The 23,877-nt window shown below is 35.4% G+C and overlaps 3 protein-coding genes across 4 annotated transcripts; 1 reads left to right on the top strand and 2 right to left on the bottom strand.

Annotated features, from left to right (window-relative positions):
* Positions 1 to 2,649: 2,649 nt before the first annotated feature.
* Positions 2,650 to 14,227, bottom strand: LOC117914380 (protein GFS12). 2 transcript variants are annotated; one of them, XM_034829694.1, is made up of 16 exons: positions 14,015 to 14,226; positions 13,834 to 13,922; positions 11,237 to 13,411; positions 10,717 to 11,044; positions 10,423 to 10,638; positions 10,180 to 10,252; positions 9,883 to 10,088; positions 9,732 to 9,794; positions 6,749 to 6,957; positions 6,519 to 6,630; positions 5,902 to 6,423; positions 4,624 to 4,934; positions 4,290 to 4,533; positions 4,143 to 4,216; positions 3,713 to 3,848; positions 2,650 to 3,101 (listed from the first exon to the last, which is right to left on the bottom strand). In XM_034829694.1, the coding sequence occupies exons 1-16, from the start codon at positions 14,138 to 14,140 to the stop codon at positions 2,952 to 2,954; spliced, it is 5,034 nt and encodes a 1,677-aa protein (XP_034685585.1). In that variant the 5' UTR covers positions 14,141 to 14,226; the 3' UTR covers positions 2,650 to 2,951. The 2 variants fall into 2 exon arrangements, with proteins under 2 accessions (XP_034685585.1, XP_034685586.1); XM_034829695.1 differs by lacking the exon at positions 2,650 to 3,101 and adding an exon at positions 3,115 to 3,195 and having other exon boundaries at positions 14,015 to 14,227.
* A 318-nt stretch (positions 14,228 to 14,545) lies between these two features.
* On the top strand, positions 14,546 to 17,542 carry LOC117914022 (proteasome assembly chaperone 4). Its single transcript, XM_034829178.1, has 6 exons — positions 14,546 to 14,656; positions 14,984 to 15,120; positions 16,620 to 16,688; positions 16,954 to 17,029; positions 17,121 to 17,185; positions 17,279 to 17,542. The coding sequence occupies exons 2-6, from the start codon at positions 14,995 to 14,997 to the stop codon at positions 17,357 to 17,359; spliced, it is 417 nt and encodes a 138-aa protein (XP_034685069.1). The 5' UTR covers positions 14,546 to 14,656; positions 14,984 to 14,994; the 3' UTR covers positions 17,360 to 17,542.
* Positions 17,543 to 20,722: 3,180 nt separating this feature from the next.
* LOC117914448 (probable beta-D-xylosidase 5) lies at positions 20,723 to 23,571 on the bottom strand. Its single transcript, XM_034829797.1, has 7 exons — positions 23,236 to 23,571; positions 22,843 to 23,148; positions 22,567 to 22,736; positions 22,329 to 22,429; positions 21,916 to 22,251; positions 21,416 to 21,829; positions 20,723 to 21,342 (listed from the first exon to the last, which is right to left on the bottom strand). The coding sequence occupies exons 1-7, from the start codon at positions 23,524 to 23,526 to the stop codon at positions 20,723 to 20,725; spliced, it is 2,238 nt and encodes a 745-aa protein (XP_034685688.1). The 5' UTR covers positions 23,527 to 23,571.
* Positions 23,572 to 23,877: the final 306 nt, after the last annotated feature.

Below are 23,877 nucleotides of genomic sequence, written 5' to 3'. Positions count from 1 at the left end.
TATAAAAAATAAAAAATAAAAAAATTGAGAGAGAAAGAAAGTGTTTGGGCGCTGTGTTAAGGCTTATCCCAACCAAGAGCGATTCATTCCCATCCGGGTTGCTTTGATCTATCCAAACGCCCTTGTGCATGTAGAAAGAGTTTTGGGCCTTTTGATACACTTAAATAATTATTTTTATATTTATATAAAAAATTATTAAGGAAAATCATTTTTTGCTATTTGATTGTATTATAATGTATATATATATATATATATATATATATATATATATATATATATATCATTAAAATTTTAAGTATTTTAAAATTATTTTATATTTATATATAAATGAATGAATTTGAAGCAAGAAATATAATTGAATGCCGCGTTTGGAATGTCATCCAGATTGGTTTTAGATTTTTGTCATTTTTTGTCTTTTTATCTCCAATTTCCAAATTAGTGATTTATTAGAGAGATTTGAAACCTCTTTCCAAAAAAATTGTTTTTAAGGCTACAATAATTTTTCGACTTAGAAACTTCATGGAAAATTTTTCATTGCCCATGAGTTTAGTGTCTTCGCCAATGATAAATTAGGAAAACTATTTTTCATATTTAAGTTTCAAATGAAATTGTGTTAGGAAAGGTTTTGAATACTTAATTTTCATATTTGTTAAAACTTATCAATTCCTCTTTTCCCTAAATAATGAAGATAGAATGGATTAAAATAATTAAAATCCAAAACATGAAAATATAATAGTCACTAAAGTATTGATTATGAGTAATTTTTAATTATGAATTTTTTAGCATGAGAAGGCAAATGATAAATGTATTTTTTAGTTTAAATTATGAATTTGTGTTGTTTGTTTTTTGGTTTTCGCTTTTTCTATTCAATAAAAAAAAAAAAAAAAAAAAACACCATCACATTATTTTGATGTGCCACGAAATTTTCAAACCATTTTGGATTGTCATGATTCTTACATAAGATTTTCTAGGGAACCAATCACATTGAAAACAAATAAAAAAATATAGATTTTTATAGTTTATATATTAAAATATGTCCCCCTAGTTACTATAAACCATTAGCAAAATTAATGGATCCAATTCAGTTTGTTATTACAACTTGCTAATTTAACATAACACATGCATGATTTGTTTCACAACAACTTTGGGATGATGTTGGAGTATAAATCTGGATAAGTTATTAATATAATTTTAATTATCTTAAACCATTGCTTGTATTGCACATGAATTCTTGCGTGATAAGGTATATAACAAGTTATTAAGAAATTGGAGGAACTTAAAAAATTATTTATAGTTTAGATATTGAAGGGACTAGAAATTTTATTAATAGTTACATTTTCTTGTAGATATCATGATCAATTGGTTGTTCGCACTCCATTTTCAAAGCCTACGAAATAAGTTGACCATGCTTCATAGTCCTACCTGGATGTGAAGAATTGATTAACATCATCATTTTTTTTTTTTTATATATGTTGAAAATATTATTTTTGAATAATAATAATAATAATATAAAGTCCTTCTGGTAGCTCAATTACTATATGATAGACATAAATAATAGTAATCAGATCATAAGCGGAATTGAAAATAGATCGACAACGTACCCTCGCCATTGCAATTCTTACATGTTAAAACAATGTCTTCAATTTTTCAGATTTCAAGTGCTTTTAAACATTTCTCAACTTCCACTTATATGGTATTTTTTAAGACTGAAAGAGATTGAAGGCTTAGAGAACCCTACCCTTTAGTGCTCTACCCTTTTTTAAAGACTCTCTCTATCACCGAGTCTGCTTCGAGCGTGCATAGAACATGAGGTAGTGATGCAAACGTGGTTCCAAATGTGGTACGACTCTAACACCCAGACATGGTGTGATATCTAAGTCCAATAAAAACAAGATCAGACATTTATCATTTTTGCTATGTTTATATGACAAAACATCATATAGAGTGGTTATAAACATCAAGTGATGAGTATCATCTAGAGGCTATAGCCATTGTACATTCATTGTTCTTAAAACATGATAAGAGGTAGCATTGATTCCGAAAATTATGCAACACAGGAAAATAGAATTGAAACAATGTTTAAATCATTGGAACAACACACCTGAACCCCAAAAAAACTAGTGGTAATTTAACAAGAAAAACCAGTTAGCAGAATTCAGATTCATACATAGTTCTTGAATTCAATCAAAGAGGGAAAAATCTAACTTCTTTTGTTCATATTCTGGTCAAATCAAGAAAAAAAATAGTTTTTTTTTTTTTCAAGTCTTACTAGATTTCAATGTCTTCAATTTTTTAGGTTAAATCCTATTTTCAGTTATTTTTTTAATAAAAAAAATTAAAATTCTAAGTATCGATTTTTTATTCTTTTCTTAAATTTAGTGTTGAAAACAAATTGCATGTTCGGAGTAACGAATGTACATATTGCAAATCAAACGATCATTATAAGAATTAAAGAGTAGGCGGAAAGGAGTCTGGACTCTGGACATGTAAATGGCTGGGTTGGACTGGGCCTGTCTTGGTTTGGGCTCAAGAGAGTGTGAATCGAACTGATTTTACTTTCCCACTGGAGCCCATACTTAGGCTCAATTGAGCTGGGGCTCGGACGAGGCTTCTTAAGCAACTAAATTATAATCAATATCTTGAAATTTGTTAAGTGGTAAAATCGATCGTTATCTCATAAACTTCATATACAATAATTTTAGTTTTTCAATTTCGGGCCCTGTTTGTTTGATTATAATGAAAAATGATAATATATAATATTAACAAAAACTAAAAAAATATTCCTGCCATATTTTCTCAGGAAAAAGAAAAGGTTAAAAAAATCACCCACCAAGAAAACCCAAATGAAAAGATAAAAGGGTTCAGGATTTACAGTGAAAGTGGGAAGGCCCAGTTGAGGGAATACCGCCAGAGCATGATCAAACTCGTACAAATAAAACATGGCTTCATTTCTAACAGCAGATTCTCAGGTAACCATCTTCAGTTCCAACAAGAAATAAACGTGAGAAGGGCAGAATGCTTATACTTGATAGCACTGACAAGTGTCTTGTTCCGCGATCTGGCATGTAAAGTTTCTGAGGTGTTACCCAGTGCTGCCCTTCCTGCCACATCACATTCACACAGTCAACTGAGATCAATGTGATGAGTAGAATGATGAACCCGACGAATCAACAGGATTTATGATAATAAAATCATCAACAAGAAAGAAAAATAATTTGTGTAAATGGGGAATTAACCAAAACAGTAGAAATGTCCATTTGTTCATTATAAGCCTAAAATAGAGTTTCTACTCGGTGTTCCCAAGAAAAAAAAAGGAGCTTCAACTGAGTTAGGATCCTGTTCTTAGACATTTCCATGTAAATCTTATCTCTCCAGTAGGCTACTTGTAGAATAAAATGCTTTAACCTGAAACTCTTAATTGTGGAATTTCTAACTTTCAACACACTCTTAGCGGTGTGATTGACTATGGTTCCTTGAAAATAGGCCTACTACAACTAGACGATTCAATTGATTGCAACAATGTTCTTGTTCAAATTCTTATGAAGGTGGTGGGTGGGGAGATGGGTGATGCCAATAATATGTATTTTGCCTTTGTTTTTTGTTATTACCGAGCTTTTGCGTGCACATGCAAAGAATATTTATATTTATTATGATGCAATTAATATGCTTAAAGCAAAAAGAAAAAGGTGAAAGAAAAACCCTAATTGCATACCTCATCTGCAGATCTGGATAAAGAAGAGAGTCCAATCTTGTTTTTGGAAATTGAAATTATATCTTGGCCCCATACAGAAAATCCAGATACACCATCTGTATGACCTCTGAAAATGATAGGTTCTGCTGACCAACCCCTGCAAGAAAAGTTCATGATAGGCAGTTAGATGGGAGGCAATCTCCATGTTAAAAATATGATTTTACCAGTACTTTAATATTAAAATTGTTATATGGGTCAGCCTTGTAAAATAGCTGTCCTCATTCAAGCTTACCCAATATATTCTATGTTTTTCACTATATTCTTCAGAGTCCTCAATGAAGTTTCACTCACTCTAGAAGACAACAGTATCCGTATCCTAGAAGGAATCTTACTCTGTCTTTAAAGAGCTCCAATCGAACAGGGTTATAAAACAAAGTAATTTTGTTATTACCTTCTGAGGTCCCAAATTCGTAAAGTCCTATCAAGAGAGCTGGACACGAGCAGATGATCCTCCCGTGCAGCCAACTGTGTGCATCAATGAATAAGTGAATCATTCAATTGTTAAGGGTGTTGTTTCTTTGTCAATTCTTAGACATACCTTTGTGATATATCCATCATGAGCACGCCAAGAGGCAATCAGATTGCCACTCCTCGCATCAAGCAACCTGCAACTACCAGAACTAAATCCAGCTGCAATCCAAGATGGTAAAGCAGAAGCTCCATCTACTTGCATTCTGTCAGATCCACATGAACAAACAGCAGAGACGAAAGAAGGGAACCCAGAATCGATAGATTCACTTCTCCACAAATGAAGTTTTTGACCTTGCACAACATCAATGAATCTGCATAGTATAATGAAAATTTAGAAAATTCAAGTGCATCTAAATAGATATTTTCTATCTACATCAGCTGGGAATGAAAAATCAATTTACCTGAGAGAACCATTTCCTGTTCCAACTACAAGCTTTTCAACAGATTCCAAGAGATGCATACAAGTGTACAAGCTTCCATCAAATGCACTAGTCAGTATCCCACTTGTCAATGAATTGGGATTCAGCATATTGGCTTGGTCATTGTTAATCTTTGATACAGAAGATAAAGGACTTGCAAGATGCAGAGAGTCTGCTGATGGTTCAGAAAATACTTTTATTAGCTTTCCTGTTTGGCTATTCCAAATATGTATTGTTCCATCACAAGAAGCTACCCTTCCGCTTGATGACAAGATGCAAATATCATTCACAACCTGAACGTTGCAGCAAGCAATTAGAAACAAACACAGTAGCATTCCATTTGCAAACAAAGGAGTGTTCAGCATTTACTAGAACAAGAAATTATTAATTTATTGATGGGGAAAAAAAAGAGGAAGGAAGAGAGATATGAGAAATGCTGCAGATTAGCATTCTCTGAGACTGACATTAGGTCACCAAGCACAGTAGCATTTAGCACCAATGCCACTGTTCTATACTTTATACTAAATATTTTCCCAGACCTGATCTATGAATCTTGACCAATATCTACACAAGAACTCAACAATTTAACTATATTTTGAAGTTAAACCACTCCACAATTCTGTTTTCACAATTAAACTGAACAAGGAAGAACATGTTACTACAATAGGCCAACGACAATTGACACTGCAGAAAAGATTTCACACACACACATAGATATGGATATAGATATATATGTGTGTTTGAATGTATGTATGTATAAGAGCACAAAGAGCTCTACTAGCAGACAAGGAAAAATACAAAAGACCAAAAATGGAAACAACTCTTGATTGTTGCTTTTCCCAAAACAGGAACTAATTTTGGAAGGCTACACCTCTGTTCCATGAGTTTAAGCTGCAGAACCACTTGGGAAAATTTACCAACCCATCAATTGCATTTGGCACACATTCATGGCATGCCCCCGAGTGCCACTAGGCACCAACTGGCTTCTTGGAATTTGGCATCAATGCATAAAGGGTTGATATCAAGCTGAAAGCCAGTCAAAAAATTATCTCACATCTATGATGGATCATGCTTGCATACTTCGATACATAAACCCTGATGCAGATAGTTGGAACAAAGGTTGCTGTACTACTTGTTCTGAATCTTGTTGTTTCCTCAAGTGAATTTTTTTATAAAAAAAAGATAAGTTGCCTAAAATCAAACACAACTCAATTGCAAAATCTAATACAGAATGTTCCAATTAGGATAGAGGAAACAGACCTCCTCATGGCCATAATAGCCAGAGACGCAGTCAATTCCGGTCAATTCCCACCTCTGAATAGTTCCCTTGAATCCTGGGCCAACTCCAGCAGTGAAAACTGTACACTCATCTTGGCAAACAGCTAAAGATCTCAGAGCTCCATGATGGGCACGTGCAGAGTGTATAACAGAGGCTCTGATCTTCCATGGAAGTTCATCTTTTAGACCCCCTACACGACCAAGAAAATCAGGACCATCCCAGCTAGCAGCGGGACTAGGGAACCAGAACCAGGGTTCACGCTTCCCAATGCTTGAAGATGCTGCATGCCTTTGAACTGGGTCCTGATGAAGACTATAAAACCTTTTTTGAGCAATCAAGTTTTTAGCACCTCTAATTCCTTGTGACTGTGGTATTGACCACCCAACTCCATTAAGCAACAGTTTAGCAGGATTGTACTCGGACACAGAGCCCTTGCTGAAAATGGGCCTATTAGCACTTATATTTTCTGCACCAGTTCGAGATGATTCACCTGTATGTTCCCACTGAATTGTGACAAGTTCAGAAATCTGAAATGCAAAAACTAACAATGTGCATGAGTAGGCGTGGCAATGATCTGGGAAGAACAAAGCAAGCACACCTTCCAATTATGACAGCGTAGAAGGTATTGTTCAAGAAGCAACCATGTAGCACAACACTGGCGAAGTTTCTCTATTCCAAGAAGAGATGCAAAAGAAGGATATAAAAGCAACCTGCAAATGCCTTACCAACCTCAATACATGATGAAGACAACAAGGATGCATGAAAAGCATTAATCCCATGCTAAACAGAATTCTTAAGCAGATGATAAAGAAAATGCCTAGCACCCACACAAGGTCCATACGGCTTCCCATGTGAGCCTCCTCATCTACTTTTGATTTGGAAAACTTCAAGGCTCTTCCTAGAGAGCCAGATCCATTGGCAGTTTCCTGAGAAAAAGCAAGCTCATCAAACAGCTCTTTGAGTTTTGGCAGAACATGAAAGGCTGTTAAATCTGGTCCAATCCGCTGACAGAGTGCAATAAGATAGTTAGCAGCAACCTGGAAAACAAAGAACACATTGCATAATAAAAAATTATATAACTAAACAGCTCAGATGAGATGTATATATTAAAGGAAAAACAAAACACGGAAGTTATGGCACACTAGGCAAAAACTCAATATGGTAACAACTGATTGAATCAAATTATAAGTGAAGGTCGGTATGGAGCTATTGATTCTTCAAGTCATGACTCTATTAAAAAAGATTACTGATTCAAAGTTGTCCTCTAGAAGCACTTGGAGGACTAGACAGGGTAAGGCAATGAAAGAAGCATTACGACACATCAAGGAACATCACAGAAATGAGAGCTTTCCACATTTATTCATATATTCCTTAGCAAATGCATTTTTGATGCCACATGGAAGAAGCACAAGCAACACTTGCACCCTGTAGCATTACATTAGTGACTCAAAGTTTGCTTTTAATTTTGTAAAGAAAAAATAAAGCCAAATAAAATATTTGTTATTTGAATTGCTAGTTCTGACCAAAGAAGGATTAGGATACAAATGAAAACTTGTCCAACAAATGGTCTCTGGAATCATATTCACCAAGTTGATGAGTAATCAGTATATAAACTCAAGCCCATCAAAAGAAGTGGGGAAATTTTTATAATTTTATTTTATTTTACTACAAATTAAAAAAAAAATCTAAAAAAGAAGCTCATACATGGCCCTATTTCCAAGGTTAATGGACTCCATTTAAGTACTTAAAGTTTGGGATTCGATACAGGCGTGGTTTAATAGAAGATTGGCCCCTTGGAAGAAGCAATACTTGTCTAAGGGAGGAAAATCGACTCCCACTGAGAGCACTCTCTTGAGTCATCTTGTACTCTTCATGTCCCTTTTAGAAGGACCAAAGAAAGTGAGAATCAGATTGGAAAAAAAAAAAAAAAAAAGAGGTATCCTGTAGGGGATCAGTTGGAGAGAGAGAGGAAAATGCAACTAGTTAGTTGGAAAACAGAGTGGATGTATAAGAAGTTTGGAGGCTTGGGTATAAGAAAATTGGATGTCCTAAACAGTGCTTTGTTAGGCAATTCACTGTGGAGATATGCTAATGAGCAAGATAGCCTGTTGAGGAAGATTATCCAAGGTAAGTTTGGGGAGGTGGTGGGAGGGTGATGCACATTAGAGTTGAGAAGGGCTTTCAAAGTGGGTTAGTGGGAAGACATTACAAGAGGGTGGGAAGAATTCAGCCTTAAATCTTCTATTTTGGTGAGAAATGATCAAAGAACCAAATTCTGGTTGGACAAATGGATAGGAAAGTGCTCCTTGAAAGAAACTTCCAGTTACATTTTGAGCTAGAGTTTTCCAGGAATGAAAGAGTGGAAATTTTGTGGGAGGCAGGAGAGGTTGAGGGCCAATGGGCCCAATGGTTCAGAAGACATTTTCAGGATTAGGAGATGGGAGAGGTTGTGAATCTACAAGAAAGGGAAGACAACTTAAGAGAAGGGAAAAAAAGAAGTTTCAAGTAAAATCTTTTTGCAACTCATATGTGCTGAGAATGTAGAGTTATTCCCTGAAAAAGAAATTTGGGGTATTTGCGACCCTCCAGGAAATTGTTTTTTAAGTATGGGAACCAGAAAATTGTGAGGCAATTTACTAGCTACTTTTGGGATGCAGTGGGTGTTTCCAGGCAGAGTCAGAGATCTCCTATTGGGATGGAAGTTTTGGTGGTTGGATAGGAGGAAGCATAAGGTTTAGCAAATAGTTCCCCTTTGCTTGTTTTGGTGCATCTGGGAAAAAGCATAATAGTTGGATTTTCAACGAGGAGTTTCACAATCAAGAATTGAAGGAGAACCTCATTTCATCCCTTGTGGAGTAATCTAGAACCCTGTAGGGGCCGGGGAACTGTACATTAATTAACTTTTTAGATAGCCCTAAACTGTGATTAATTAGGCGTTATTTATATATTTGCTATTGGCTTATGAAAATAACTTTAAGGTGCTAAATTTTTTTTCTCTGCTTTGTAGACACTGTCTTTCGTCCATCCCTCCTCTTGTTGGACAGCTTTTTCGGTTGTTAGTTCTTCACTATATGGTTGTAACCTGTGACATGAAATGTTTTTGTAAAGAGGTCTTTTCTTTATACAAAAGGGATTTTTGACTTGTTTGTTCTAACCTGCTGATCATGGCTTGTAAGACCTTTTAGGCTTTTACTAGGGAAATTCTTAATTTTTTCCACAAGCAACAGTTCATTTTATTAAGTCCTTGATTCTTAACTTATTAATTACTACTTCTGCTTTTAATTTATTCTTTTCAATTTTAATAATCCTGATAGTGTCCTCGGCTTGCCTTGGTAATTAGTTCAACAATTTAGCCTTAGCCAAACAATTTCATTTATTTTTTATAACACCTTCTATAATACAGCTCATAAATCACAGCTATCCACTTCAAGTTATACAGGACTCCATGGCTTCTCAGGATGTTTAAGAGCTTGTTTGACAGTGATTTTAGAAAGCGGTTTTAGCTTAAAAAGTGTTTTTAAAGAAAAAAAAAATAGGTGTTTGGCAAAAAGTTAGGAAACACTTTTAAAATTTTGAAAAATCACTTGTAGTATTGGAAAATCACTTGTGGTGCTTCCTGGAGAAACACTTCATAAGTGATTCTTCTAAAAACACTTATAAAGAAAACACTTCCACTCAAAATACTTCGAGTAAAAACACTACCAAATGCACACTAAATCAAACAGGATCACTTCAGGCAAAGTTGACTTCTAAATGGGGTCATCACTAAACCATGTGTAAGTGCACTACAAATAGACCAAATTTGAAATACCTGGAGCACTGGAATTTCCAAATTCGCCTGCATAAGGACCATAACATGCACAAAACTTTGATCCTGTGTAATTATGAAGATAAACTATTAATTTGCAAAACATTATACCAATGCTCAATGTTAAATTAAAAAGTGAGAATCAAATGGATACTTCAGTAAGCTCCTTTACAACTGCCTCCTTTGGCAAGACTGTAACAAGACCTTCGAATGCCATTAGACAATCGATAAGGGCCAAAGCACTCCAGCTCTGCATAGGCTCAGGCTTATTCATAGATGAAACATCAATACAATAGCGGACAACGTTTTTCAGCAATGGTAGAATATGTCTGGCAATGAAGTTCTCCCCGAAAAGTCCACCTGAAAAGTCAAAGCAGAAAATTACCTTTAAAAGCTGAACATTTCTTTTCCAGAAAAGACACCAGTCCCACACCCAAAGAACTGAAAATACCTATTCTAACCAGCACATCAATTCCATCAGTGCAGAGTCCTTTCCCAAAACAGTGAATCAGAGGCAAGATTGTCTGTGACAACACTAAAGGTTAGTATCTTTTATAAGAAGGAAGCAAAATTGTCAATGAAAACATATCCTTGTTGATAGACACATATCCCTGTTCTTTCCATTATTCCTTTATATAATTAAATGTCTTAACCTATTAGAAAGCAAAATCGGTAGCTCTAAAATTAATTTAACCTGATGAACTGTTATCGGTACTCCAAGCTCTTCACTAGAGCCAATCAGCAGAACAGAAGCAGCAGAAGCTGAACTCTTATGAGGAGCAACAAACAAATTTGATATCACCAAAGGATGCACCATCTCCAGATATGTTTGTTTACCAACCCGGTTCCATACCTCCCGCACAAATGAGTCTTGGAGAAGAGAAACTTTCAAATGTGAATAACCTGTAGCCTGAAATGACTGTCTAAATAAGAATTCAAGAAAAAAGTTTATTTGTGCAAGTCAATAAGATTAAACTTCATAACTAGCCTGTAGAATCTTCTGGATGGCAGGCAAGACCAATGACTTTACTGCTTTTGACTTCAAACATTTTAAGAACTCTTTTAGAAGTATATAAGCCCACTCGGCCTCAGTATCTGATAATGGAGCCACCACAAGTGGCAAGCAATAGGGAGCACACATTTCAGCTCCAAATGCTCCCATTGCTTTCAAGGCTCCTTGTTTTGCAAAATTTGCAGCATATCGAAGACGAGATCCATCTTTTGCTAAAAGCTGAAGTGGGGCAACAAACAAGTAGGATGACCTGACTGTTGTGAGAAAGTATGGAGATTCCAAAAGGCTTTTGGCAGAGGGCCTCCTAAATATTTTATCAAAGGAAACAAGATTTTAGTTTGAGAACAGAAAAATAAATGCATAATTTCATAAATTTGCAGATAAAATAAATAGCATAACACAATGTTCTGGAAGCCTTCAAAACTTGATATACATGTGTGATCAAAATCTTCATCCAGATTTCATAATGATAAAATATAAAAACTGAAATCGATACCTTCTCCAATCCTTCAGAATGCATGCTTCAACAAGTGCTTTAGTGTGAGGAGGAAGTTCCTGTATTAATCCAGGTAAGATGCCATTCTCTAAGTACATGGCTAGTGATGTTGAATCAAAAAGTGGCCTCCTCAAGTGAAGTTCTGCTAAAATGCAACCAACAGAAAATATGTCCTTGGCAACATCTTCAGAAAGAGCCCTTGAACAATATGACTTCTGCCTCCAAAGTAATAACTCTTGATATCCCACAGAACCTTCATCATCCACTTCAATATAATCAAGAAGATAATTTAAATCAATCTCAGATGGGACCCCATTCTTGTTGCCAAGTTCAGGTGTCTTAGATATGCCTTTTTTAGAACTCTCACTTGGTGGCTCTTCTACAGATGAGACATCATCAGCAAGATTTTTGGGATGATAGCAATAGAGAGGACTCAAATGCCAAGCATGTTCAGAAAATGCAGCTGCTTCTTCTAAGTCTTGTAAATACACAGTTTGAGGAAGGAGAGGTTTCTCACCCACTAATTCACTCCCTTGGCATTGATGAACAGCTAATTTATTGGTGCTATTACCTGTTTTCCAGGTACCACATCGACGAGTAGGGTGAGGTTGAGTGAAGAGCTGGCGGCGTCCCACCGACCTTGGCATCATGGGCTCTGTTGAAGGCAGCATAACATTCATGGCAGCCAAAGCTGCCTGGCCGGACATTTTGTATCCAAAGGTGATATCAATCCAATGATGGATTTGGCATGAGACTCGGTCACTTTCTAACGCATCTCGATGCACTTTAATGAATTCCTCAGGACTTCTTGCCCACGAGGGTACTGCTAAATCAGCCATACCAGAGTGCAGAGAACGAAAAATTTGAGGATCACAGTAGAACTCTGGGATGCATTCATCTGGGGTCCATTGATAAAGTCTTTGCATATTGGAAGGATACTCATTAGGCTCATAGACTGAACGGACAGCCAGACGCAGAACACTCAAAGGTAACCTCCTTGCTTTATAACTACATACAGCAAGTTCAGAAAGGCACTCATCTGATACATGATGTGGGATTTCAGAAGTTGAATACGTGAAGTCCAATTGCTCATCACCTTTTGCCAACCGCCATTTGCTCTTGCTTAAATCCCGCCACCCTTCATCAACATTCTCATCAGGTTTTATGCTGAAATCTATTACCCATGGCATTACCGTATGGAATGTGTGATCTCCCCACCTTCTCCCAGCTAACCTGTTTAAGATGAGTAGATACTCAAAATTACTTAGATCTCCCCTCCACCACCGATCAAAATTCAAATGCCAATCTATAGATGGGGAAAGCTTCAAATCAGCATAAAGATCTTGAGAAGGACAGCCTGCAATGAAACAACCCAACCTTGAGGAGGAAATAATGGCACATTCTTCATTTCCTGAACTTAGATTGGACCTTAACCATGGGTTATCACAAATGCGCAGCCAAGACCAGCATGAATCAGTCAACATTACATTAGATGGGCATATATTGCCATGGGTAACCCCTAAACCATGGATATAAGCTAGAGCAGAGAGTAGCTGATAAATCAAAAACTTCATATGCCACTCGGAATTTAAGGCATTGGGGCTATAATGAAGAATGTTTTCTAAGGTATAAGGAGCTTTTGGAAGCACTAAATTAACATAATCAGATGTTTTTAGCATTCCAAGAATGGGGGCTATGTTTGGATGCCTCAGACAACCAGGGAAGATATCCTCATTGAATGATGGTATGCCAACTAAATTAAGAAAGTTTATGCTATCTCGACCAGTTGCTTTTCCTTCAATCAGAAGGCTAAGTGAGCACAATACATGATCTTCCACAGACCCAGATGAGAAGTCGGAAGCAAGCTCTTCAAATATGAAGTCAGAACAAATGCCAATCCGAGCAACTGGGGCCAATGCGCTAATCATCCTTGAACAAGAAAACCTACTGGAATGGTTACATTTAGAACTTCTGGACCTTAATCCAGCCGGGATTATTTTTCTATCACCATTCAACAAAGACTCAGATCTGTTCAATAAAGAATCTGAAGAAGCAGTTTCATCAGTGAGATTTGGAACACCAACCTCTGCTTGATGTTGATTTATTTCTGATACAATGATGTCACCAATCCCCTCCTTGTAACTGCCTTCAGGATTTTCCATAAAATACTCATCACTGTCAGAGAAGAAAGTAAGGTCAAATCATTTTGGATCCATATTCATATAAAATAACAAAGCCACGAAGATGTAACATCTTCAGTTTATATCAAATTTATTCGGTATACGATCATAACAAGTTTAGAGAACATGTTACAAGTTTCTGACACATTCCCAAAATCACTGAGCAGGTTGATCCCGATGGAATAAATCCAAAAGCTAATGTTATAAGGACACCATACCATTCATCAGTCACACTTGGAATTAAAAACCACTGAATTAGGGTTCAAGACAATCAAAATGAGAGAAATACAGCTCTCTACAAACTACACTTCTACAAAATAGTAAAATCCCATTAATTTATCATTTTCTGAAGCAATTGTAGAAAAAAACAAACAAAAAGAACGCAAGCAGAAAATTACAGAAGAAATTGAAACATACACGTATTTGGCGAGGCAATCGTTAGCATGAGTGGGCATACACACCAATATGAACTCAGCTGACGCCGCCTCTCCATTAGGATCGGCCATCTGCATCATCAAAAAGTAAAAATCTAATCACATGCGGACCAGAATTGAATTGAAGAGACTAGTTTAGCGTATGTAGAAGGCAGAAACTTCACCTGAACAACGGCACCAGAGCCAAAGGGGAGGCCAGAATCGGAGACCCCATAGGAGAATATCAGTTTGTTGGAGAAATCGGATTGAAATCGACGCTGAAGGCACTCGAAGCACGGTTCATCCTCCATTTCTGGTCTCAGTTTGCCTCCATTTTCAACTGCAAACTAATTGGGTGAGCTCTCAAACACAAATTTGGATGGGTGGAGAGGAAGAAGACACTTTGCCTGGTTTACACGTTAGACGACGTCGTTTTTCTGGAGGCAGCGTTCTGGACTGTGAATGCTGGGTAAAAAGGCCCATTAGGCCTCAGAGAAATCACGAAGTTGGGCCTTTGAAAGGAGGGCAGCTTTGTAGGTAAGTAAAAGAGGCTCCCTTCTATGGGCTTTACATAGGTTGCAAGCAACTTCATAGCTTGGTTGCATTTGGGAGCATCTCGAGCGCAAGCCAATTTGAATTATATTGCCGATTAAAATCTCGATTTGAGTCAAATAATAAATATAAACAAAAAAAATAAAAGTCCGAAACTACCCCTGTTCTTTCAGTAAAACGACACCTAGCAACCCTACTACGGAGCCAAGGGTGTTCTGTCAGTTCATTTGTCTCGGCTCTCAAATCTTCTACTGTGCTTTTTGATCTAGGCTTCGGTGAGTTATTCTTCAAATCTTAAACCCTATTTCTTTTCCCTTTCAATTTCTGTAATCTACACCTGTTGGATTCTGAGAAAAGATGCGATGCGAAAATTAACGATATTAATTGTTATCATTTAGAAAAAAATGGAAAAAATTTGCCTCTTCATTTTGTTTCGTCTGAAAATGGAATCATTTATTGGAAAAGAATTAGTAGAAGCTTTAACCAATTGTTGAAAATGGTTGCTTTGTAATATGGATATGGTTTCTTTTTTGATTTTGTGATTGTGTTCTCAATTTATCTGTGAACAATCCACATTGAACTCATTGATCTCAAGATCCCAGTATTTTGTACCATGGAAAACTCTGTGATTGACAACAAGGATGGTGGTGTTAATGACGATGGTGTTCAAGTCACATGCTTTACAGAGGTTTCTGATGATGTTACTCTCCATTTTCAGATCATACGACTTCACAAACAGGTGAGGATGGTGCTTTCTTTAGCCAAACGCTCCAGTAATTTAGCTTTAGACTATTCTGTTAATTCATTGTTTCATGATTTGGTTCATCATTATGCAAGCAAATAAGCTTGCTTTAGTCACTGAATTTTAGGTATCATTACATAAAAAACAGTGATGAAAAGTACTTCAGTTCTTTTAAACAGTTTTTAAAAACCCTTACCTTTTAACAGAAGCCTTGAGTTTTTGTATTTTATTATATATAGAAGTTATTACTATTTTCTGTTCTTAAAAACAAAAAAGACACGGTGTACCCAACGGGCACTTACAGTTTTTTAGTTTCAGATTGCATTGATTGTTAGTGAATTGTGATTTTGAGAGTATTATCAAGCATTTCTCTTTGATTGGGTTGGTTTTATTGTAGATCAGAAGTGCGAAAATTAGACAAGTTATCCTTTGAAGGTGGAATATGAAACAACACAATAAACACAAGTTACACAACCTGATGGAACCAAAAACCAAAAAGACCTTGAAGGGTTTTGCAAGATAGAACACATAGAAAAATAGGATAAAGGGAACAAAAGTCCTGAACATATAACAAATGACCCATGAGGGAGGCAGGTACTCCTGTAGCATAGAAGCACCTTGCTTAGGTGAAATATCTGCTAAATGGTTTGAGGAATAAGAAATACACAAAAAAGGAGTAGCCCAACTGAAATCCTGCGCCCCAAGAAGTCCTATTTCTGAGGCCCTGTTTTCTTCGGAGAGGCTTAGATAAAACTGCAGTGGGATCCTCCATCAGTAGGTTATCATTAGGTTTCAACGAACTTGTCTCGATTAGGTCCTCCAACAGAGCTAGTACTTCTGCTGCTATAGCATGGTCCACATTTGCCTGCTTGGAGAAAGCTTTTGCTGCAGCTTGCCTATGATCTTGAAACATGCCACCGATATGCATCTGTCCCTGATTATCCAATGAGCAGCCATCAAAATTTGACTTCATGCCACCAACTGGGGGGGAACAACTGGGTTCGCCCTGCCATGAGAATCCTACTGAGCAACATAAGGAGGAAATGAAGCAGATTGTATCCCACAAAGCCTCCAAAGCTGCTCCTAGCATAGCCACCAAATCAGTGGCATAAATCACCAACATTTTTGCTATCTTTCTAAGGGGGAGAACCCAAGACAACCCTGCTATTCTGAACAGTTTATGCTCTAAGGTCCAATGTTGATGTATTTTAAGCCTTATTTTACAGTTTATTTTTTAGAGTGTTTGTTGAAGTAATCAAGACAATGATGAATGGATTATTGGAGAACTCAATTATATTGGACACTATGAGTATGTGATTCCATTTCTACTGTAGAATAGTCTACTCTTTTGTCATGACAGCAACTGTTATTTGTCATCTATTCCTTCTCTTCATTTTGTTATTGTCTGGATTTTTGGTTGCAGTTTGACTCAAAAGTTAAGTTGTTTGGTGAGATTTAAGTTTCCAGTTTCGATATTGGTGGTCTTGGTCTTGTAGATATATGCTTGGATTGGTTCCAACTCTGCCAAGTTAGGACACATGTATGCAGCAGCGTCCACAAGACCTGTAAGTTTTGGGTTAAATTTTTAAATTCCCTTGTCTGCAACTTTTGTAAATTGTTTGTTGCTTACATGGCCTAATTTTGGGACCAAACTTCACTATTAGTCCTGAGGAATGGTTCAACACAACTAGCTACAATCAAAAAAAGATATTAACTTAAGGATGACAAAGAATGAATTATGAATGGTATGATTATTATTATCATTGACATTAGCAAACCATTGTCATCATTCACATTTTCATCATCTTTCTATTTTATGATTGTATACAGAACAATACAGTGAGTGTGACTTCTATACTAGGAGGAGCTTCTGATAATACAGGATCTGGCATTGCTCGCCGATTAGGTAAATTGTATTGTGAATTACCATGTGTAATAATTTTGAAACCATGTTGTTACAATCCATGGCTGGCTGACATTCTAATTGAATTTATCAGCGTTGAGGACTGGTGTCAATATAATTCTGGCTTGCAATATTCCTAAAAATAACCCGATGCTAGAGGCATGATTTCTTTCTCAAAAAATTGTCATACCATCAACATCTTCATGGGTTTTCTTAGCAGTTGATCTAATTTTTGTTTAATTCTCTTTGTAGGCAGAGGCTGAGAAAAAGCTGGTACAGAAGCTAATCAATTTGGGGTACACTAGGCCAAAATCTGAAGGTTCAACCTCATAAGAGATGCCCAAGGACTAACATGCTGTACAATTTTCAAATGCCTCTCCCTTTAAAGTAGATTTGTTGGCATTGTGATGAACATGACATTTCTCTCTCATTTTCGAGGGTAATATTTGCGCGGTAAAAAAATAGATAAACATGTTCTATTGAAATGGACAAAAATAGATAAACCTTCGGATAGAAGTAATGTTTTTTTTTTTTTTTTTTTCCTCGGGTGGTGTTTGATTTTTTACTTAATTCTAAATAGAACCATAATATTTAATAGTATTAAATATTAGATTATTTGTTTTTGTAATATTTTATTTCTATTAAGTATTAAAAAGTAAAGAAAAATCAATATGTTATTTTTTCTATTTAGAAAAAACTAAATATTTTAACTTTTTTTAATCAGTAAAAAGTTTATAATAAGTCATGAAAAAGGATTTCAATAAAAAAACCAAAAAATCAAACACCTTTTAAGGTGGTGTTTATTTTTTTACTTAATTCTAAATAGAACTTTAAATAGAACCCTAATGTTTAATAGTATTAAATATTAGGTTGTTTGTTTTTGTAGTATTTTATTTCTATTAAGTATTAAAAAGTAAAAAAAATCAATATGTTATTTTTTTATTTAGAAAAAGTTACATATTTTCGTTTTTTTATTTAGTAAAAAGTTTATAATAAGACATGAAAAAAATAGAAAAAAAAATAAATTACTTTCAGCAAAAGGCCAAAAAAATAAACATCTAAATCTTTTATTTTTTATTTATTTTATTTTTTATTTTTTAAAATAATAGATTCTTTTAAGAAAATCGTGGGAACAAACACAAAAGCTATAATTAAGCTTAAATAAGTACTTCTGGGTTTTGAAACCTATCCAAACAAATTCTAAACCTTTACATGCAGATTAATCTGTCTGTCCAGGCTGTTGGTTAATCTAATGTTCTTCCCTCAGCTAAAACTGCTGTTGCTGCTAAACCCATAAATGAAGATAAATTTAGTTCATGATGATAATAATGATGTATGAAGTATATCTGACTCTTTCTTTCTTTTCAGGATCAACAAGAAATAAACACTTGTGGACTTGTGAGCTGTGGCATAATGCCGTTATATTTGATTGATTGGATATAGAAATAGATAAGATAAAATAGGAGATAACATATCTTATCTCATATCATATCGATAAGATAAAATAAAGTATCTCATAATTTATTATTTAACCAAAAATAAAATAAGTGATTGATAATAAGATAAAATAAAATATCCCATAATTTATCATTTAACCAAAAATGAAATAAGTGATGATTGATAATCAGATAAAATAAAATATCTCATAATTTATCATTTAAACAAACATGAAATGAAATAAGTGATGGAATATATCCTTCTATATGGGATATATTGATCATAAGCTAAGTGTAAGATATGCATATCCCATATATATATCATAAATTTATTTATTTTTATATTGCTTATTTTACATAATAAAAAAAGTAATTTATGGCTAAAAAATAAGAACTAAAAAAATACTTATAAAATATAATGCAAGATAATATATATATATATATATATATATATATATATATATATATATATATATATATATTATTTTTTTGTATTAAATAACATAATATAAAATTTTTATTTATAAAGTTTAAATATTTTAATCATGAATATTATTAAATATAAGAGAAATTTCATATTTTTTTAAATAAAAATAACAAAACGTAATATAATTTTTATTTTAAACATTGAAAATAATATATGTTCCATTTTTTTTATTAATTTTATAAACTAAATATAAATATAACATAATATATGAATATATATAATATATTAAAGGATAGGATAAGATATCTTATGACATACATATCCTATCATACTATGCCAATTAAAAATAGCCTAAATGTATATATTAGATAAATATCCATTTGGGTGGTGGAATTTTTTTATAAGTTCAATAATAGGCTTTAGAAGTTAAAAGTTTAAGTAGAGATTTGTACATATTTAAAATATTTTTTTTCAAAAAATATTTATGATTTAAAACAAAATTGAATTTGAAAGTAAGAAAAATGTTATTTTCCTTCCAAACTTTAATTTATCCTATGAAAGGACTCATTAAATATCTAAAATAATTTTTATTATACCATTACTATCATCTATAAACTATGATTTGATTTGCTTCACCTTCTAACTTGAAAAAAAAAAAAAAAAAACCTCTTGTTCAAATTGTTCTTTAACTCTAAAATCCTAACCGTTGTCCTTTGCATGAGTGTAAATTTCTACACAAAATTATCATTTGCTAGATATACATCTCTTCTTCCATTACTTTTAGTATTCTTAAATGATGCACTTAGATACCATGATATCTATATTATTAAATACGCGATGTTAATTCGTCAAATTTAATAAGCTTTCATAAAAAAAAAAAGTCATGAAATAACTCATCAAGATAAGATATGTAATTGTTTATCATGACCTCTATTATCACAAGAAATGCACGATAATCATAATAAACTAATAATATCTTATATCATAAAAAAACATATTTATTATGCATAAAATATGTTAAGAGTATGACACGATAGCCTACAATTATTAATTCATTAAAAAAAAGTGAAAAAGTTTCCAAAATTAAGTTATGTCATAATGTTAGTGATGTAAAACAATTTAAAAATTTTATTTTAGGTAATATGGTAAAGTATTGTAATGCTAATATATATTATATTTATGTCATCTACTTAATGTATTAAAAAATGGAAACTATGGAAATCAATAACAAAAAATGATAGAAGTCAAGAAAAAAACATATTATACAAATGAAAAAAAAAATCAAATATGAAAAGATTTTTTTAAATTATTTTATTATAAAACACTAAATTATTTGAAAATATATTTTCCTCAAATTATTATTTTTTCTTTTCAAAAATGAGATTGTTATAGAGAACCTAATGAAAGGGGATTTCCCATCTCTAAAATAAAAATGAATCCAAGATCAATACGAATATCTTCCATCTATGCAACAAAAATTTCTCAATTGAAAGACAATAAATATGAGCATCAATGTGGGTTTCATATTACCTTTGGCTTTAAGGAAGATGATAATAGTTGATCTAATGGTTCAGAAAATAAAGACAAAATCATGGGAGAGCATGAAGTCTTTTTATGACAGGATTTCTTGTTGGATTTTCTTCGAGGATAGATACGATATGGAGAAGAAGAAGCTTTAGAGACTTCTTCACTTGTATCCAAAACTTCATATTTTGCCTTTTTAACCCAACGACTTTGGTGGAATTTTTGCGCTTTCTTCTCATCCTCTACAAGAGTTATTAGAATGCATGAGCCTTCCGGGACATTATCACCACCAGGCTGGTAATTTTCCCATTAATTAATGTAGTTGACATGAAAAGGAAACGCGACTGAAGTTGTATTTTCACCCCCAACCTTGATGGTGTGAGAACCAGAAGGCAAAAGGGCATAACCAGTACTGTCCACAATACCCAAGCTCTTGCAGACATTCATAGAAAACTTCAGCTTCTCTGTACCTCCTACCTTCACAAAAACCCTCTCAAATCCAACCACTTTCTTGATATGAGTCCCAGCAATCCCCAATGGAGGGCTTGAGTAAACAACAACCACTTCACTTCCATCCATCCTCCCCACATTCTTCACTGCAACCTCAAACTCAATACTCTCCTTACAACTTAAATCATCAACCAGAACTGCTGGACAGTCTGGTACGAAAGTATCGTTGATGTAAACCATGCTGCGGCACCTTTGGAGCTTTCTCAAGTTGATGTTGGTCCACCTTTGGGAAGTTGACAGTGAGTAGGAGAAGTTGGTGTAGCTCATTCCATAGCCAAATGGGTAGACAGTGGAGCCATTGAAGAATTTGTATGTCCTCCCTGGATACCCTAAGCTATCAACTGGCCTCAGGGCCATAGATGTCATGGGCAGCATATCAACATAATTTGCTTCATACCATGTGATTGGTAATCTCCCTCCTGTTACAAAATGCATTTGAGCTTTTCTTCATCTATATACAATGTCATTGAAGAGGGTTTACGAATCCCTTACCAGGATTGTATTTCCCAAGGATAACATCTGCAATGGCGTTGCCTCCTTGCTCACCAGGATAACCGGCCCACAGGATGGCAGCGATTTTCGGGTTGTCCCGAGCAAAGGAAATATCGACACCGCCACCAGACATGATCACAAGAACCACAGGACCGGTGGAAAGGTCGGCAACTTGTTTGATCAGCTGAGTTTGGTAGCCTGGAAGCAGGAGATCCACTCTGTCCAAGGCCTCAGCCTCAATGGATAAATCAGTCCCTGCAAAAATTATCGTAGCATCTGCTCGCTTTGCAGCTTCCATGGCATTGAAGGTGTAGGTCTCGTTCAGACATTGAACATCAGCACATCCCTTCTCGTATCTCACTTCTCCCATTGAGGAAAAGGCATCAAGTGGGGAGACATAGTAGCATGGGATACCTACATATACATAGAAATTTATGTATATAGGTTACAAATTCTAACAAAAATATGCTTAGCTAATAGGTATTATTTTCTCATGATACCTGCATAGTTTCCGATCATAGCATCAGTGGCATTAGCATGAGGCCCAACAAGCGCTATATTCTTAACAGATTTCAGTGGCAAAGTCGCATTATCGTTCTTCAAAAGAACGATTCCTTGTCTTGCAGCTTCCCTTGCTAACTCGATGTGTTCAGCACTGCAGATATCATCCTTTCCAAGAGAGGCAAAAGCCGGGATACCATCAAAGAACCCCACCCTCATCAGCAAAACATAGAGGTACCTCAGTGAGTGGTCTAGGTCAGCCTGGTTGGCTTTCCCTAAGTTCACTGCTTCAGTCAGGGAACGATTGTTGAATGTACCGCAGTCCAAGTTCATGCCTGAAGAATTTTCCATGTCAGTTAGTACTTGAAGGGAAAATAGTGTTTGATCGATCTATCAGTCTGGAGAGGCTAACCTGCATTTAGGGCTTGTGCAGCAGAATCGCTAAACGAATTATCCAGCCATTTTTGATCAACCGCCATCACTTCCACTGAATCACAGTCCGAAACTATGTATCTGTAAACTCAAAAAATCAAAAAAAGAAAAAAGAAAAAAAGGAAAAGAAGAAGAAGAAGATCAAGACTAGTATTGAGTCTAAATACTTTTTCATATGAACGTAGAGATGTATTAATTCAAGAATTTAATTGAAGTACCCATGAAGATCCCATTCTCCTCTAATGGTCTGTTTGAGGAGTCTTGAATCAGCACAAGAAGGAATTCCATTAATTTTATTGTAAGAGCACATCACACTGCTAACATCACCCTCTTTCACACACATCTCAAATGGAAGAACAAACGTCTCAGCCATATCTTGCACCGAAACCTACAAAAACCCCCAAAAACAACCCACCATTTTCAATCCATATAAATCTTCCTTTAGCATCAAGTTATGAATTGGTAATTATTTATGAGAATTTAACATATAGTACCCTTGCATCAAAATGCACCCGATCCGCGCCCTTCCAGTTATCAAGATCATAGGCAGCATAATGCTTGCAGCATGAAGAGACCTTGAGGGGCCTAGAGTTCAAGTCCGTGGTGTTCTCAGCTCCCACAACATCCTGCAGGCCTCTAACGTAATTAACAGCATACAAACCAACGAGATGAGGATCTTCCCCGGGCGTCTCGAGGATTCTTCCCCATCTGGGATCCCGCACTACGTTGACGTTTGGACTCCAAAATGTCAACCCCGCGTTCCCTGAATTGTACATGGCTCTTGCCTCAGTGGAAACCGCCTGCATGAAAATGTTGAGTAACAGACATTAACATAAGTTGGAATTAATGGAGAAGAAAAGAAAATTAGTAAACTTAGAATCACAGACCTGGCCAAGGGTTTTCCACAGCGACTGGTTGAAAGATGCAGCTGAGAGGATTACAGTGGGAAAGCTGGTGGCTCCCGGAACAACTTCGTCGAAGAAGACACACCGGCCGAAGTTAGACACGCCGTGGAGGGCCTCCGACCACCAATTGTACTTGGGCAATCCTATTCTTTCCACCCCGGAAGCTTGGTCTCCGGTCTGCATCACCTTTTCTGACAGAGTCATTCTGTCTACTAAATCCTTCGCCCGAACCTCATATGGGGCTGAGGAATCACAGTAATGGAAATCTTTCATATCAAGGCCTAGTGCAGCAAACCTTGATTCATCACAGACGTAAGTGTAATTTCCATCTATTGGACCTCTTGCAGCCAATGGAGCTGCAGCTGGACCATCCTTCAACGGAGATTTTATTGCTGAACAAACAGCAAAGAACGCAATCCAAACAATGGAGAGAGAGAAAAACAAAGACCTCAACAACTTTCCCATGTTTGTTAAAGACAGAAGGCATCCGAGTGTGAAGGGAGAAACAGTACACCTTCATTTATAAGCAGGTTATGGGACGATTGGTATCACACACCATTTCCAAAAATTCTCATATATGAAATGGAAACTTATCTACAAACCTAGATCTTACCTTCAATAGAT

Source organism: Vitis riparia, chromosome 5, assembly GCF_004353265.1.
Source record: "Vitis riparia cultivar Riparia Gloire de Montpellier isolate 1030 chromosome 5, EGFV_Vit.rip_1.0, whole genome shotgun sequence".
NCBI lineage: Eukaryota > Viridiplantae > Streptophyta > Magnoliopsida > Vitales > Vitaceae > Vitis > Vitis riparia.
Note: the sequence above shows the minus strand (reverse complement) of the source record. Positions and strands in the feature narration are given on the sequence as shown.